Source organism: Sminthopsis crassicaudata, chromosome 6 (genome assembly GCF_048593235.1).
Source record: "Sminthopsis crassicaudata isolate SCR6 chromosome 6, ASM4859323v1, whole genome shotgun sequence".
In the NCBI taxonomy this organism is placed as follows: Eukaryota; Metazoa; Chordata; class Mammalia; order Dasyuromorphia; family Dasyuridae; genus Sminthopsis; species Sminthopsis crassicaudata.
The window spans coordinates 186490397-186507620 of NC_133622.1; the positions used below are offsets into that span (position 1 = coordinate 186490397).

The 17224-nt window shown below is 42.4% G+C and overlaps 1 protein-coding gene across 2 annotated transcripts in view; it reads right to left on the reverse strand.

Moving 5' to 3' along the window:
- HGFAC (HGF activator) overlaps positions 1-17224 on the reverse strand; it is a 51760-nt gene that overhangs the window by 32983 nt on the left and 1553 nt on the right. The window contains exons 2-4 of one of the 2 annotated variants that reach the window (XM_074276648.1): positions 12844-12916; positions 8717-8813; positions 5159-5232 (exon numbers count right to left, since the gene is read on the reverse strand). In XM_074276648.1, the coding sequence (XP_074132749.1) occupies positions 5159-5232; positions 8717-8813; positions 12844-12916 (244 nt within the window). Of the gene's footprint in view, positions 1-5158; positions 5233-8712; positions 8814-12843; positions 12917-17224 lie in introns of those variants that run through there. The other variant, XM_074276650.1, reaches the window with a different exon arrangement.

Sequence of the window (17224 nt, forward strand, 5' to 3'; positions counted from 1 at the left end):
AAGGAGGGAAAATGCTATTAAATGTTGTCTGAAACACTATTAACTTTTTTAGACTGCCAAATCATATTGTTAACTTACATTAAACTTTTATTAAATTCAATTATCATTGGACAGTTGTGGCCAACTCTTTGTGAGCCTATTGGGTTTTTTTGTTGTTTGTTTGTTTTTTTTGGCAAAGATATTGAACTGGTTTGTCATTTCTTTCTCCGGCTCATTTTATAGCTGAAGAAACTGAGACAAACAGGGTTAAGTGTCTTTCCAGGATCACACAATTATTAAGTATCTGAAATTAGATTTGAACTCAGGAAGATGGACTCTAGCTCCAAACTTTTCCCAATTTGTACTTGTGAATTTTGGGGAGTCTAAGACTTTATCCTTATTAGATTTTATCTTATTAGGCCTGGCCCAGTTTTATGGTGTTAAGATATTTTTGCATTATGGTATTAAGATATTTTGCATCAAAAATGTAAAATATACCTTTTTTAAAGATATTTTTGCATCCTGACTCTAGCATGTAGCTTTGTGGTTTATGCAAATTTAATAATTACACCATATATGCCTTTGTTTAAGTCTTTGGGCACTTGGGGAATGCCCATATCCCACTTAAACTTCATTTCAAATCACTATAAAATCAGTTAATGACAACTTTTGGGGTCCAGTCATTCACTTAGTTCTAAACCCTCTTAACCATGTGGTCAGCTATTTGTCAAAGACTTTGTTCAAAATCTAGGTTAAACTCCATATCAAGTATTCCCTAGCACAGTTACTCTGTAGGAAAAGGAAAAGAAGTTAGTCTTCTTAATGGTGGCTTTTTTGGGTGATAACTACTCTTTCCTCTAAATTTTCACTAATGATTGCTTTAATAACATCCTAGAATTTATCAAAAATTTAAGGCCAGTTCACTAACCTATAATTTCCAAGCTTCATTCTGTTCATCCCCACCTTTTTCAGGGGGAGGAAAGGAAGATTAAGTTATTTGCCCTTCTCCAGACCATCATCCCTGTCTCATTCTCTATGAACTTCCAAAGATCACTGACAGACATGCTGTAATCACATCTATCGATTGTTTAAAACCTTGCCACGTAGTTCATTCATCTTTTAATTACTTGAAACCAGGGTTCTCCCCTTCTTCCTGCTTATCTCGCGTATTCCCTATTAACTAACTTTCCAATTCCAAAAAATTTTCCTTAGCAGGAAAAAATAAACGAACATAGAAGGAAAGTGAAAGTTTAATCTTTCATCCTTCTTTTCCCCAACTTAAGCAAATACCAAATGATTATTCATCAGATGTTGTAGACAGGATTTCTGCTGAAGTCTGAGTTTGATTAGATGATCTCTGTGGTTCTTAACTCTGAGATTCTATAACTTTAGTATACTGTTCACTTTGCCCAACTATCTGAAATTCTCCCATTAGAGCCCAATTACTTTGTTTTTTTCTTCCTGTAAATATTTCTGGAAGGTAGTAATATATCAAATTCATTTCCAGTAAGATCTAAGCTCTAAAAACATTAAGAGCCAGAATGGATCTTCAACTACAAACCGTTGGGCCTAGAATAAATGTAGTGATCATTTTTCTTTTTTTCTCCTCTCCATTTTTTTGGCATGTGGTAATGCCAGGGTGTATTCAGCAATTCTTACCCAACTAGAACGACGGTGGGAAGCAGCTCTGAATAATTGGAATAGCCTTTGCCTAATCATATCCAGAAAAACCCACATTCTCACAATTGTCTTTCGAGACAATTGGAGAGAAATTGGGTCAAGTTTTTTAAGCTAGTGTGAATTAATGACATGGATGGGAAATATCCCATCATACTATGAAATTACAGTCCTCAATAAGATACTGATGAAGGAACCCATTTTAGGGATTGAAAGGGTAAGGGGGGCTTGTTCTTGATTCCAAGGCAATTTTTGTGAGAGGGCATTGGTCTTTAAGAAATATAATGTAAAGGAAAGGGCTCAAAGTGTAAGCACTGTGGTCTGGAACTGTAATTCAATTAATCAATCCAATAAATATTTATTAAGTGCCTACTGTAGAGGCAAAAGATGATCCCTATCCTCAAGAGGATCAAACTGAAGGGGCAATTAATACTAATAACTGACAGCTGCAAAGAACACCAGGAAATGATTGGAGTAAATTTTTTCCTGTTGGCAATTGTGGCAAACTGCATAGTCTGGCATAGGAGAATGGATGGACATAGGAGAATGTAGGGAACTAAGGAGAGCTTCAATAATATATATATATATATTATATGTTATCAAAGTTATAGGGGAGCAGAAGCAGGTCTTTGACAAGTCCTGACAACGTTTATGAGTTCAACTTGTTTCTTTGACCCATTAAAAAAAACCCTCCTTGTTTCATTCTTTATGAACCATATGCTTGCAGAGGAAGTGTTTGATGGAATTATATAGGGAAGTTCCCAGATTCTCTGGGAAAGAACAGTAAACAAGGGATTCAGAAATGCTTCCGAGTGTTTGTGAACCTTTCAGATAATATGGGAGCTTCTGATATTTGAAATGAGAGCTCCAGGGACAAAGCCATGGCAAGAACTAGGCTGGCTCCCAGGAGAGAGCTCCTTCCCATTGCCCTAGATTGCCCCCATTTTCCTACAATAAATGAAAGCACAAAGGGTCTCATTGGGAGAGATGCTGGCCCATCTGAGAAGTTATGGGCAGAGGATGGAGGAAGATTCTGTGATTCCCTTCCCCCACTACCCTCACAATGCTCCTATTGGCTGACTGAATCCCTTGCTTCCAAGTCTCTGTGGAGGGTCTTTGCATCTCCCCTGTGCAGAGCATCTGTTCACCTGAACTGAAGGTTCCTCAGTATCCTTGACTAGGTCTGAACTGCTCTGTCCCTGTTTTGGCAAGCAGGGCTCCTTTCCCACCTCTTAACCCACCGTTACCCCAAACCAGCAGGCCCAGGCCAGAAGACCAGGAAGTCTGTTTCCTTTAAAAAAAACTTTTTAAAAAATAAATGCTGACATTGTTTTCAATCTTCCTTTAAACCAGCTCTTCTTCCTCCTCCCCTTTCTCTCCCCCTAGGCAGGAATGGAACAAGAAAAGGTGGTTTGGGTCCAGAAAGAATCTTTTAAAAAAAACAACATTAACCGACTCCTTCAAGGTAAATCATTAATGGAAATTTGCAGACTTTTCGGAGGAGTAATAGGATTTCTCTAGGTCACCGACTTAGCTGAAAGAAGTGAGAAAGTTAAGACTCCAAGGCCCACTTTAAAATAACTGACTGCCCATTGAGCGGATGGTAATTTGGGCACATTGCACCAGTATTCTGACAATCCAAGCTCAACATGATTCTACAGGGTGATACAGGTATTAAAATGGGCAGATTCTTCCAGACGAAGGGAGGTGACAGTCCCCTCAGTCCCTGTCCTGCTCAGACCACACTAGCACCGTGTGCTCGGCTCCGGATGTCATATTTTTATGAAGGATATTCCCAAACTAGGACATATTCAGAGGAGGGGACCTAGAATAGAAAGTATCAAGATTGGTGTTTAAAGAGTTGTACCCTAGGAGAGAGATTAAATTTGTTTTAATCTAAAGGTGGAAAAAAAGGGAACAATAGGAAAAGTTCTAGGAAAAGTGATTTCAATTAAATAAAAGGAGAAAATGGCTAACCATTAGAATTGTCCAATCATGAAAGAAGATGCTTCTGAAAGCAGATTCCTCCATCACTTGAAATCTTGCCCATCTTAAAAGATGGGTAATCATTTTGGAGGGAGATTTCAAATAGGATTTCTGTTCAGATCAAGGTTAGGCTAGAGGACCTCTGTTGTTTTTTCCACCCCCAAGTTGTTATTCCAGAATTTTTTGACTCTGCTACTTGAATCGGGTGTATGAGCTCATCAGGATGGATGCTCTTTGTACCTGCAGCAGTCTAGGCCTTCCAACTCTGAAAAATTCCTGCCTTCCTAGAAATCTTCTATAAAGAATCTAGGCCTTTTTCTAGTTCTTTTAATATTTTGTGAGTACCAGCATCACTCTTGGGCTGTCCATCTGGCATTTTTTCACTCCCACTCTATAACCAGCCCACATAATTCTCCAATTATACATGTCCTTGATGATGTCTTTCATGCTAATTCTTACATACGGGTCATCGTTAATCTCATGTCACAGCCAACTCACAAATACCATGCATCTGGGGGTCACCTGTAGTTGTGAAGTTATGAAGCTTCAGAAACTGTAGAATTCAGTGATTCACAGCCGTATCACATCATGGAGGAATTATTGATGTTAAAAAATGGTGGAATTTTTTCCTTTTGGTATAAGTGTGACAAGGAGAAACCTGAGCTCGTTGAAAGTGCCCTTGTCTCCATGGTAGTCTATTTGCTTATTATACAGTGATCAGTACAATATCAAGATGAATAAGTCTCCTTGCTGCCTCCATGTGTACAATGCAGCCCTTAACTGCTTATCCTTAAGTCTGTGAGCTGCTGGTCCATTGAAATCTCTTGATTTTACTGATAGCAAGAATGTCCATGTAGATGTACATTTGGCACAGAGGATCCAAAAAAGAAAAAGCAACATGGCCCCTGCCCTCAAAATTGTGAAATCATTTGATTTCAATAGGGAGGTAAATGTGTACACATACACTCAAATATCTTATAAAAGAGACTGTGATGCCAGCAAAGGAGAATACCAACTAAAGTGCTCTGAGAAATCTAAAGGAGAAATCATTTTCAGCTGGATTCATGATATAGAGTGGTGGATAGATTCTCTGTAATTGAGTCAGGAAGACGAGAGAAAGAACTATGAAGTCTGGAGGCAGATCGAAGCACATTGTTTTAGCTTTTTCTTTTTTTTTCTTTTTCTTATGGTTGTTCCCTTCTGTTTTGATTCTTCTTTCACAACGTGATTAATGTGGAGATTAATATGATTGTACATGTAAAACTCATATGAGATTGCTTACTGTCTTGAGTAAAGGAAAGGGGAAGAAGGGAGAAAATAATAGAAATCAGTCTTACAAAAAACTATTAAGTGGAAAAAAATTTAAATAAGGTTTACCTTAGAGACCCAAAGGTCTCTACCTCACTACCTACCTCACTATCTGTCCAGAAATAATCATCTGTAGTCTCTCTCACCCAGGGGCTTAAAAATGCCTGTATACTCATACCTTATACAAACAAAAGGGAACCTTATTTACTTGTGTTCTCTTTGGATGCCATGATGCAATATCCCCACTTCCGATCCCGGTCATAATTATGTGTGGTTGCACACCTGCAAGCAAAAGAACACACATTATGATCTGAGGAAAGTCAGACAATTTGGGCCTACTGGGACACTTTGTGTCTTATTTTTCTGTGTTCTATTTTTAGATTATTTTATCTTCTAACTATGATCAATTTTCCTTAAAAGTCCATTCTTGTGCATGACAATTTAGCCCCAAATTACTTTTCTAGTTTTCCCTCTCACAGCACATAAATTGTCTCCAGATAAGATATCATTCTCCTCTTCATCATAGCTACACTCTTTAAAAAAGGTTCCATTTTCCATCAGACATACCCTCTACCTAACCAAATCTCTCCTGAATGTGAATTCCCTCTTTTGAATTTCCTTTTTATATATTTTTCATTTACTTATCTTTCTTTCTCTTTTGTATGTGTGTGTTTGTGTGTGTGTATAGCTGCTATAAAGAGATAAATGTAGATAGATAAAAATGAAATCATTCCTGTCTTCAAGGAGCTTATATTCTAAGGGGGAACAGCATAAAGATAAAGGCATCTATATATTATCTATCCATATGTTTATCTACCATCCATCCATCCATTCATCTATTCCTCTATCCATCCATCAACTATCCATCCATCCATTTATGCATCCATCCATTCATCTATGCATCTATCCATTTATCCATCCATCTATTTATTTATCCATCCATCAATTATCTATCCATCCCTCTACCTATGCATCCATCCATCCATCCATCCATCTATGACTCTATCCATTTATACACCCATCTATTTATATCTATTTACCTATCTATCTCTATCTATCTCTCCTCTGCCCTCTCCACAACCTACTTAGAATGTAAGCCCCTAAAAGAAGGAACTACATAATTTTTGTCTTTGTATTCTCAGGGGCTAGCACAATGCACGCAGTGGGTGCCTAATAAATGGTTGCTTAATTAAATCAAATTGAATTTTGTGGTTGAAAAACTGGAATCAGATAACCTGTATTCTGCTCCTGGCCCAGGGTGATCTTGGTCAAGTTATGGCTTCTATGGGTTTCAGTTACTTCTTCTTTTAAATGAGAAAATGAGACTAGATGATCACTAAGATTCTGCTCAGTTGTTTGCTCAGGGAATTAAGGAAATTATATAGGAACCTCACTGTCACATATAGGTTGAACTAGATTCTCTTTGGTCCCCTTTCCAACACTGAAATTATGTGAAATTGCAAGTCTGTGAATTATTTAGAATCTCTCTCTCTCTCTCTTTCTTTCTCTCTCTCTCCCTCTCTCTCTCTGTCTCTCTCTTTCTCTCTCTCTGTCTCTCTTTTATTCTCTCTCTTTTACTCTCTCTCTCTCTTTTACTCTCTCTCTCTCTCTCTCTTTTACTCTCTCTTTTACTCTCTCTCTCTCTCTCTTTTACTCTCTCTCTCTCTCTCTCTCTCTCTCTTTATTCTCTCTCTTTTATTCTCTCTTTCTCCCTCTCTTTCTCTCTCTCTCTTTTACTCTCTCTTTTACTCTCTCTTTTACTCTCTCTTTCTCTCTCTCTCTCTCTTTCTCTCTCTCTCTTTTACTCTCTCTTTCTCCCTCTCTTTCTCTCTCTCTTTTACTCTCTCTTTCTCTCTCTCTCTTTTACTCTCTCTCTCTCTCTCTCTTTCTCTCTCTCTCTCTCTCTCTCTCTCTCTCTCTCTCTCTCTCTCTCTCTCTCTCTCTCTCTCTCTCTCTCTCTCTCTCTGTCTCTCTCTCTCTCTCTCTCTCTCTCTTTCTCTCCACTCTTTTCCATTTGTTAAGTCTCCCCTCCCAAGGTCTCCCCTCCTATTTCTAGCCCTGTAATCTGAGCTTTCTAAACCTGGGGACTCCCTGAACTGTCTTTCACTTTATCTGGGGTATGTCAAGATCCATGAACTGTTGCCCAAAAAGTGAACTCTTGGTTTTCTCGGATACTTCTTCTCCCTTAGCTTGACTCAAAGAGGACAAAGTAGAGCATAAATGTCTAAGATTTTGAGTCACACCTTGTATTATAAATAAATGTTTGGGAATGGGGGCTTTGGAAGGAGGTAGGGAAGAGAGAAGCCTCAGGCTGGCTTTTGCCCAAAATGGTTTTAATTTTCAGTTCTCTAAAGCCTTTTTGAGACTTCCCTGTCTCATGGAAAGTCTGTATAAATGTGGAAACCTCAAGTAAAGGGTGTTTTCCAGCTTTACCAACCCCTAGATACATTAGTCAACTACCTTTTCAGGGAAGTATGAGAGGCTATATCCCACAAAAAATAATTTGGCCATTTGTCTTATTCACACTGTTCTTGAGGGCTTTGATTAGATGTTCCTACCACGTCCTGATGGGGAAGCTAGCTGGAGAGAGCACTGAGCCTGAAGTCAGGAAGTCTCATCTTCGTGAGCTGAAATGTGGTCTCAGACATTTACTAGTTGTGTGACTGAGCAAGTGGCTTAAGCCTGTTTGCCTCAGTTTCCTCAGAAGGAAATGGCCAACCACTCCAGTATCTTTGCCAAGAAAACCCCACAGAATCGGACATGACTGAAATGACTCCATAGTACCATCACCACCACTTCCATTTCAATCTATTGAAATCTCTCCCTTTCTGAAAGGATGATGTACCTTTTCATGAAACCTTCCAACCCCCAACAAGTGAAATTTCTCCTCAGTTTCTTATAACCTCTCCTCTCCTCTGGACCCCTCCTCTACATATCTCACTCTCCTTTGTATAAATTATTTGTCTGCATGTTATATTCCCCTTCCTCATTAGAATGTAAGCTTCTTAAGTCTGGAAAGACCTACAGGAACTGATCCTAAGTGAACAGAACCAGGAGATGATTGTACACAGCAACAAGAAGATGATGTGCTGATCAGCTGTGATGGACTTGGCTCTTCTCAAAATGAGAGGATCAAGGCAATTCCTATAGAAAGAGCCATCCACATCTTAAGAGAGAACTGTAGAAATTGAACATGGATCAAAATATTATATTTTCATCTTTTTGTTTGTTTATTTGTTTGTCTTTTCTTTCTTATGTTTTCCCCTCTTTGGGCTTATTTTATTTGCACAGCATGACAGAAATGGAAAATATATTGAAAAGATTTGTACATACTTAACCTATATCTGATTGCTTGCTGACTTGGGGAGGGGAGGTAAGGAAAAAAGGGAGAAAAAATTAGAACATAAAGTTTTAGAACTTTATTTCAACATACATTTGAATGTTGAAAATTATCTTTACATGTATTTGGAAAAAATAAAATGCTATTGCTAAAAAAAAAAAGAATGCTAAAATATTTTTTAAAATTAAAAAATTTTTTTAAAGAATGTAAGCTTCTTGAGGGCATGGATTATGTCATTATACATATGTGTCTACCAGGTACCTTGAACATAGCAAGAGATTAATAAAGGTTTGTTATAGCATGTTTTACTCTGTCTTTCCCTTAGTGTGGTTCAGCCTAGGAAGGATAGACTTTCTTAGGAAAAACCTGAAGGATTGATTATAAAAGGAAAAAAGTAATGAGGTAGTGAAGGCTGGACTGACCTACCATTTCTTCAGGGACCTGACATTAGAGGTACAAGAATGGTGCATCCGCCCACCGTAGCGGAAAGGAAAGCTGCATAGCTGGCCATCCTCGGTGAATACTGGAAGACACAATGGAAAAATCCAGTTAGGGTTAGGCATTCTCTTCCCCCACTCAACTGACCTTAAAGCTAATGAGAGGGCAGAAAGAGAAGGCTTGCTACATTTCAGTTCTGGTCTACATTATCTATATTTCCCACCATTCCTCACTCACAAAACCATAGAATTTTACTCATAGAATTCCAAGTCACATCTCTGTGACTTTGTATATGACTCCAATGTCCATCTCCATCTCTTGGAATCCCCAGCCTCCTTCAAAGCACTGCCTCTGACTGAAGCCTTTCCTCATCCTGCTACTAATACCTCCCCAAATTATTTTGTATATATCTTTTAGAATATTAGATGTATTTTTAATTACCAGCATCTTTATTATTTATTATAAAGGGTTTTAATGGTATTTTATTTTTCCAAAAACATGCAAAGATAGTTTTCAACATTCACCTTAGCAAAACCTTGTGTTCCAGTTTTTCTCCCATCTCCTCCTCCCTCCCTGATTTTGTCTGAATACAGATTGGAGCGGACTCTCTCTTTTTTTTTCCTTTTATTTTATTTATTTATTTATTTTTGGAGGCAGTTTGGGTTAAGTGACTTTGCCAAGGTCACATAGCCAGGAAGTGTTAAGTGTCTGATATCAAATTTGAACTCAGGTCCTCCTGAATTTAAGGCTGGTGCTCTATCCACTGAGCCACCTAGCTGCCCCTTTTTCCTTTTATTTTTCCTTTATTTTTCTTGAGAGTTTTTTTTTTATGGGGGGAGACCTATGTTTTATTTCACAACATGGCTTTTATGGAAATGAGAGAGAGGGGACAAGGAAAAGAATATGGAATTTATAGTTTTTTTAATGTAAAAAATTGTTTAAAATGTGTCTGGAGAAAAATATTTTAAAAAAAAGAATGGTACATTTTCCATTTGCTCCCCAGACTATGGATGGTGGAAGCCATTAATGCATTTATAACTTAATAATTCATGAAATCAACAACAAGGTTAAAAAGCTAGGAACTACAGAGGGCATCTAAGAAGAGAGTCACGGATGAGGGGATGGGATCCAGGACAGCCAAGTTTTGATTCCCAAAAGAAGGAAGCATGAAAAGGTGTATTATATAGTACCAATGGACAACAGACTACCATAAACCAAGTTCAATTTCATATCTCAACCACATTTAGTGACTTTGACTCTCCAAGTGTCTATATTCCACGTATTAACATTCTCTATATTCTGTTGTATTTTTATTTATTTTGTTAAATGTTTCCAATTACATTTGTTTGGGCCACACTCTGGAGTGTTCCAACTAATGTAGCCCTCAGGAGGGCATGTTTGATCCCTCTGGACTTGGTTTTTAAAAATAATGTTATCTGTGTCTAATTGTATTTTTATTTATTTTGTTAAAATATGGCCCAAAGACATTTTCATCTGATTCTGACTTTGCCTGGGAATGTTGTGAGCCTCACGTTGGGCATCTCTCATCCCTTCACTTCATCCTTAGACTGGAGGATGCTTCTTTTCTTCCCTAATCAAGCTAGAAGTTTCCAGTGAGTTCTAGGGTCCCTCTATTTTCCCATGGTGCCTTAGAATAGATAGGTTGTGAAGAAGGTGGTCCCCCAAAACAAAGACATGAACCCATTCCCTGAAGAAGCATCTAACTGGACCCAGCAATCTTAGGGTGATGGGGAAAGCACTTGGACTAGAGGTCAGGAAGTCTGAATTCTCGTTCTTTATCCTCTGTATCCCAGTTGTTGGGTTGCTGTTGTTTTTTTAATGTGTAAAATGTGGACAATAATCTTTACTTAGTCTGTCTCAGAATTGGGGAGAAACAGGGAGGAATGAGATAATATCAATAAAATTACTTTGACAATCATAAGGTGCTGTACAACGGTTTTTGTTTGTAAAGAATCACAGCACCCCAAATCAGGACCAGCCTCCCATTAAAATACCTACTCTGCTTCTCCCCTCTCCCCAACTTCCACCAAATCCGCATTTTCTGTTGGTAAATGGTCACTTCCACATCTCAGACTGGAAACTGAACATCCTCCCAAGTACCAAGGCCGGGTCAGAAATGACACAATACCTTCCCCCAAAAGGAGAAGCAGTGGGAGTCTGCACGCTTGGTCTGCATCAGGGTCGTGCCTTCCAGGATCCTTCTCCTGGACTGAGAATGCAAGGAACAGGTCACTGACCCAGGAACCAAGAGGACCTGCTCTATTAAGTAATAGCCATGTAAACTCACCCTTTTTGAGCCCCAGTTTCCTCCTCTGTAGAAACAAAAAGATTAGACTAGATGATCCTAAATTCCCTTTTAAGAAGGGAGGAAATATGCATTTATTAAGTGCTATGTGTCAGTGCTAAGTGTTTTTCTCGTTCTTTACAACAATCCTGAGAGGTTATTAATACCCATTAATAAAATCGAAGGAAATTGAAGGAGATAAAAAATGACTTCCCCAGGATCACACATTCTCTTTCCCCATGTTTAGTACAGTGCATTACACATAATAAGTGGTGAAGGCACACTTAGTAAGGTATACATTATGTATAATACAGTGTCTCTCACTGCTTATCTTGCTCTCTCTGTGTATATATATATATATATATATATATATATATATATATATATATATATTTATCTCTGTTTTTCTGCCTGTCTCTGGGTGTGTATTTCTCTGTCTCTGTCTCTCCTCTGTATATGTGTGTCTGTGTCTCTTTCTGGATATGTGTCTGGATGTCTGTCTGTGTCTCTCTCTATAGATAGATAGATGATGGACAGATAGCTAGGTAAATAGGTAGATCGGTAAATAGGTAGTTGATGGATAGGTAGGTAGATGGATGGATGGATGGATGGACAGACAGATATAAATGTATGTAAGTATATCTAGCTATATAAATCTATTTGGCTATCTTTCAACTCTTTCCCATCCTTCACATGCCAGTTCAAGTGCCAGCCCTCCACGCCACTTTTCCCGAGTCCTGTTAGCAGTGATCTTGCCTCTGGCCTCCTAACTAACCATGTGTACCCCAATATAGCTAGGACGGGTGCCAACACCCTGCTCTGGCAGTCCAAAGACTTGAGTTTGATTCTCGGTTCTCCCATTTAGTAACTAGATGATCTTGGGCAAATTGAGCATCATCTCCCGTTTCTGCCTCTGTATCCTCATCTGCAAACAATAGATAACGGTCTTTCTGCTGCCCATCTCAGAGTGTTGTGAGGAAAGCATTCTATAAACCTGAAAGCAGAATTAATCAGGAAGCATTTGAGTGCTCCCCCCTAGTGCCAGGCACTGAGCTAGACCCTCGGGATACAAAGAATTTGCAGTGATTACTGTTCTTTCCATGCCTCAAACCTGGCATTAGGCTAAGGTCCTTTGGCTATTAGATTAAATCAGCTGGAGAGAGGGGAAGAGAGGGTCACAGAAAGAAGAGGGAGCTTCTTAGAGAAGACAATAATAATGGCTAGCAGGCATGGCATGCTTTAATATTTCAGTTATCTCATTTTTCCCCTGAGGCTGGGTTAAGTGACTTGCCCAGGGTCACACAGCTAGGAAGAGTTAAGTGTCTGAGACCAGATTTGAACTCGGGTCCTCCTGAATTCAGGGCTGGTGCTCAGTTATCTCATTTTTAAGCCTTCTCTTAGATGAGATGATTGACCATCAGGAAGGTTCAAGTGAACCTAGTAAGGGTCTAAGGTCAGGACCTTCCTGACTCCAAAACCCAGCCTCTATTTATTTATTATTCCCTGTGCTAACTTGCTGCCTAAGGTAGAGTTAGGAGGGAGCAGCAAATCGAGAGTCCCGAAATCTGGGCTGAACTGAGAATGGGCTAGAGAGATCTCATCAATTTAGGGTTATTTAATCTGACCCACCCCCTCCCCTCATTTTTATATTTGAGGAAGATCTCACATAGATGTGAGATAATTGCTCCCGATCCCACAAGATTCAGACCCAATTCCTCAGAGCCAAACGCAGTATACTTTTCTTTGTATCTCACTTCCTCTCGAGGGCACAGGATATGATCCCTAAAGAAGGGGTTCTGGGAGCCGGTACCTCTGGGTTCTAGAATCTCTTGTTCCACACGTTTTTCTTCGGTCACATTGAAGGCAGGGGACTCTGTCCTGTTCTACAAAAAAAAATAATGAAAGATACAAATTAGTTCAGGAAATCCCACTTCTTTGGGTCCTCTCCTTATTCCCAGAATAAGGAAACTTTAACAGTATCATTGAAGGAAAATTTAGAAAATGTCATGAAATTCCACTTCGGTCAGGCCAAATCCCACATAAACATGTTTTAGGAACGTGGAACAATGAGCAAAACAAATTCTTCTTCTCTGGAATCTATTCCCCTTTCTCTTCTCTACCCTCAGCCTAATGCACCCGGGACTATGGGATTTTAAGCAAAATCAGTAAGGAAAGGTGAAAGGAGCTGGGGAGAGGGGTTCAACTCTGGCCTCAGACCACTTAATCCCGTTTGCCTCAGTTTTCTCATCTGGAAAATGAGCTGAAGAAAGAAATGGAAAACTGCCAAGAAAACTCCAAATGGTGAAACAAAGTCAGACCCAATTAAAACAGCTGAACAGCAATAAATGGAACCTCTTCTTCACTCTTGGGACCACAGATTCAAAGGGTCCTAAAAGGACCCTCGAGGCCTTTCTCATCCTTTCATAAATCAGGAAAGTGAGACACAAAAGTTAACTAATATTCCCAGAATTGCACGGCTTCTAAGTGTCCCACACAGGATTTAAAGGCAGTTATTGCAGTCTCCAAGTCTATTCAGGCTCCCCTATGCTACAGCCATGGAGTTTAAAGTCACAAAGTTTTTTTGGGGGGGGATCTTTGCACCCACAGAACTATAACCAATGGGAAATATATCTTTAAGCGGTTCTTTTCTTGTAGATTCTCAGTGAAAATTCCCGCCCAGGAGCCCTATTGCCAGAGAAGAGCAGGCTTATGAAAGGGGATAGACAAACAGTGGCAGATGAAAGGTCACTGCTTATCTGGGAGGCGAGTAACAGCCTACGTGAGGAAGTACCATATTCTCCCTCCCGAGACAGCTGGGTAGTTGTTTTATGTTATTGTACAAAATACCTGTGTGTGTACTTTATCAGTGTTCCTTGCCTCCCTCTTCAGAATGTGAGTTCCTGGAACACGGGGATTTTTTAAACTTTGCTCTTGGAATTTTCACTGCCAGCACAGTGTGTACTACATATGTACTACATATACATATATATATGTATATGTAGTACATATGTACTACAGTGTGTAGCACATAGTGGGTGCTTGCTGGTCAAGGGAGATGAAACCCTTTAGATTTCTAGGTCCGATTCCAGAAAAGAACATAAATCATAAAACCACTTTGTGAGTATCTAGAATCAGAGCAAGGTAGGGAGAGCTTCACCTGACCAGGTACAAGAAAGAGTCTCTCTGTCTCTGCTCCTGTACTCCTCATACTTCTTACTATATATAGCTGAATCTCACAAAGCCCCTTTTTCTCCCCAACTTGCCACTCCCTTTTGAAAATGCTCGACAATGTGCAGAAGTATCAGAGCTGAGACGTGAGACTATAGAACAAAGAATTCCCTTGATTTGGAAGTCAAATCAAGTCATTGAGCATTTATTAAGCGCCTACTGCACTGGGAATACAAAAAAAAAGGCAAAAATAATTACTGAACTCTAATTGGAGTCTAACTGGAGAGAACATGCAAACCAGTAAGATGTGTGAACAATAAATCAGAGATCATTTCAAAAGGAAAGTTCTAGTATTAAGGACGGGAAAGGATTCTCCCAGAAGGTGATAAAAATATCCTAACAAAGCGACTGGAAGCCAGGGAATCCAGGAAGCTGCGATGAGGAGGAGAGAATTCTAGCCAGTGAAAATGCAGAGAAATGGAACGTCTTAGTCCAGGAAGGCCAAGGGGGATGGCGTCAGGAGGTCCTGAGTTCAAATGCAGCCTCAGACACCATCACTGTGTGACTTTAGGCAAGTCACTTCACTCGTTGCCTCAAGCAATCAAGGAGGTGACTGACTATTACTGGCTCAGACATATGGGTGAGTAAGGTTCAAGTTATTGGAGAGGGAGGGCGGGCCAGGGGATGAAGGCTTGAGAAGTCAAGCTGAAATTTCGTCTTCAGTCCTGGGGGAGCCTGGACTTTATGCTTCTGGGAAGGCTGAGAACTCCAGAAATCCTATCTCCTTCTTGACAAAGACAGTAATGAGCTCCCTTTGGTTCCCGGCATCCCCCCAACAGGGCTTTGTTTTTTCTCTCTCTTCTGACTGGCTCCTCTCATCACTCTCTCTCTCACTGTGGGCAGTGCTTCGGCCTCTTTTTGCCCGAGAAAATCTCACGTGACCCGGGTATGGAGGTGTGTAAAATAGGGGTAGAAATCAAACATTACTGATAATAAACCCTCATTTGGGGCCCCCGATTCAGGGGCCCGCGGGGGCCGGGACCCAGAGGCTGGCTACAGGTCAAAAGTTGAATTCAGAGGAAACGACCCTTCTCACGAATCTCCCTAAAGAGCCACAAAAGAGGAAGGGTCCTGGGCTCTAGGCTGGGACTAGGCCCTCAGCAAACTCCTAATGCGGGGAAAGGGAGGGGGGCGGCCGGGGCCCGAGCTCTGTTCTCGCAGACCACAGCACTGCCCGAGCTGCCAGGCCCCGGCGCTGCTGGCCTGTCCGTGCCGGGGCGCAGCCTCAGCCCTGGGAGCTGCGTGGCCACCGGACGAGCCCGTGGGCTCCGGGCTCCCCCCGAACTTCCGCCCCGACCCCCGCCAGCTCCGCCAACCTGGGCGGCCGCCCCTCCGTGTGAGGCTCCGCTTTCTCCCCAGAGCCGCGCCCGGGATCATTGCAGCCCCGGCTCCAGACTGGGGGGGGGGGGTGTAGACAGAACAGGAATGTTCGTTCTTGTCAGAACCGGGGCTTGGGTCAGAGACTCCTCGTGGGAAACTCCGTCTCCCCTTTGTCAAATGAGCATAGCCACCCCGCCCAGTCTCCCCCGCTGCGCCGACGGAGAGGTGGACAGACGCGTACAGACAGACAGACAGGTTAGGTAGATGACGGATAGACACACAGACGGACAGACAGAAGGAAAGGCAGGTGGTAGGTTAGATACAGAGATGTGGGTAAAGACAGGCCCAAACATGATAGATAACGGGTGGATGGATGGATGGTATAGACGGATAGGTAAATTACCTGTCTACCTAGGTAGGTCGGTAAATGACAAATAAAGACAGCTAGGTGATAGAAACAAGCAGGTTAGATAGACAGGGAGCTGGATTAATATAGACAGACATGAGAAATAGAGGGATGGATGGATGGATAGGAAGGAAGGGAGGGAGGGAGGGAGGGAGGGAGGGAGGGAGGAAGGAAGGAAGGGAGGGAGGGAGGGAGGGAGGGAGGGAGGGAGGGAGGGAGGGAGGGAGGGAGGAAGGAAGGGAGGGAGGGAGGGAGGGAGGGAGGGAGGGAGGGAGGAAGGAAGGAAGGAAGGAAGGAAGGAAGGAAGGAAGGGAGGGAGGGAGGGAGGGAGGGAGGGAGGGAGGGAGGGAGGGAGGGAGGGAGGGAGGGAGGGAGGAAGGGAGGGAGGGAGGGAGGGAGGGAGGGAGGGAGGGAGGGAGGGAGGGAGGGAGGGAGGAAGGAAGGAAGGAAGGAAGGAAGGAAGGAAGGAAGGAAGGAAGGAAGGAAGGAAGGAAGGGAGGAAGGAAGGAAGGAAGGGAGGGAGGGAGGGAGGGAGGGAGGGAGGGAGGGAGGGAGGGAGGGGGGAGGGAGGGAGGGAGGGAGGGAGGAAGGAAGGAAGGATGGATGGAAGGGAGGGAGGGAGGGAGGAAGGGAGGGAGGGAGGGGGGAGGGAAGAGGGAGGGAGGGAGGGAGAGGGGAGGGAGGGAGGGAGGGAGGGAGGAAGGAAGGATGGATGGAAGGGAGGGAGGGAGGGAGGGGGGAGGGAGGGAGGAAGGAAGGATGGAAGGGAGGGAGGGAGGGAGGGAGGGGGGAGGGAGGGAGGGGGGAGGGAGGGAGGGAGGGAGGGAGGGAGGGAGGAAGGAAGGATGGATGGAAGGGAGGGAGGGAGGGAGGGAGGGAGGAAGGAAGGATGGATGGAAGGGAGGGAGGGAGGGAGGGAGGGAGGGAGGGAGGAAGGAAGGATGGATGGGAGGGAGGGAGGGAGGGAGGGAGGGAGGGAGGGAAGAAGGAAGGATGGATGGAAGGAAGGAAGGAAGGAAGGAAGGAAGGAAGGGAGGGAGGGAGGGAGGGAGGGAGGAAGGAAGGAAGGAAGGAAAGAAGGAGGAAGGGAGGGAGGGAGGGAGGGAGGGAGGGAGGGAAGGGAGGGAGGGAGGGAGGAAGGAAGGAAGGAAGGAAGGAAGGAAGGAAGGGAGGGAGGGAGGGAGGGAGGGAGGAAGGAAGGGAGGGAGGGAGGGAGGGAGGGAGGGAGGGAGGGAGG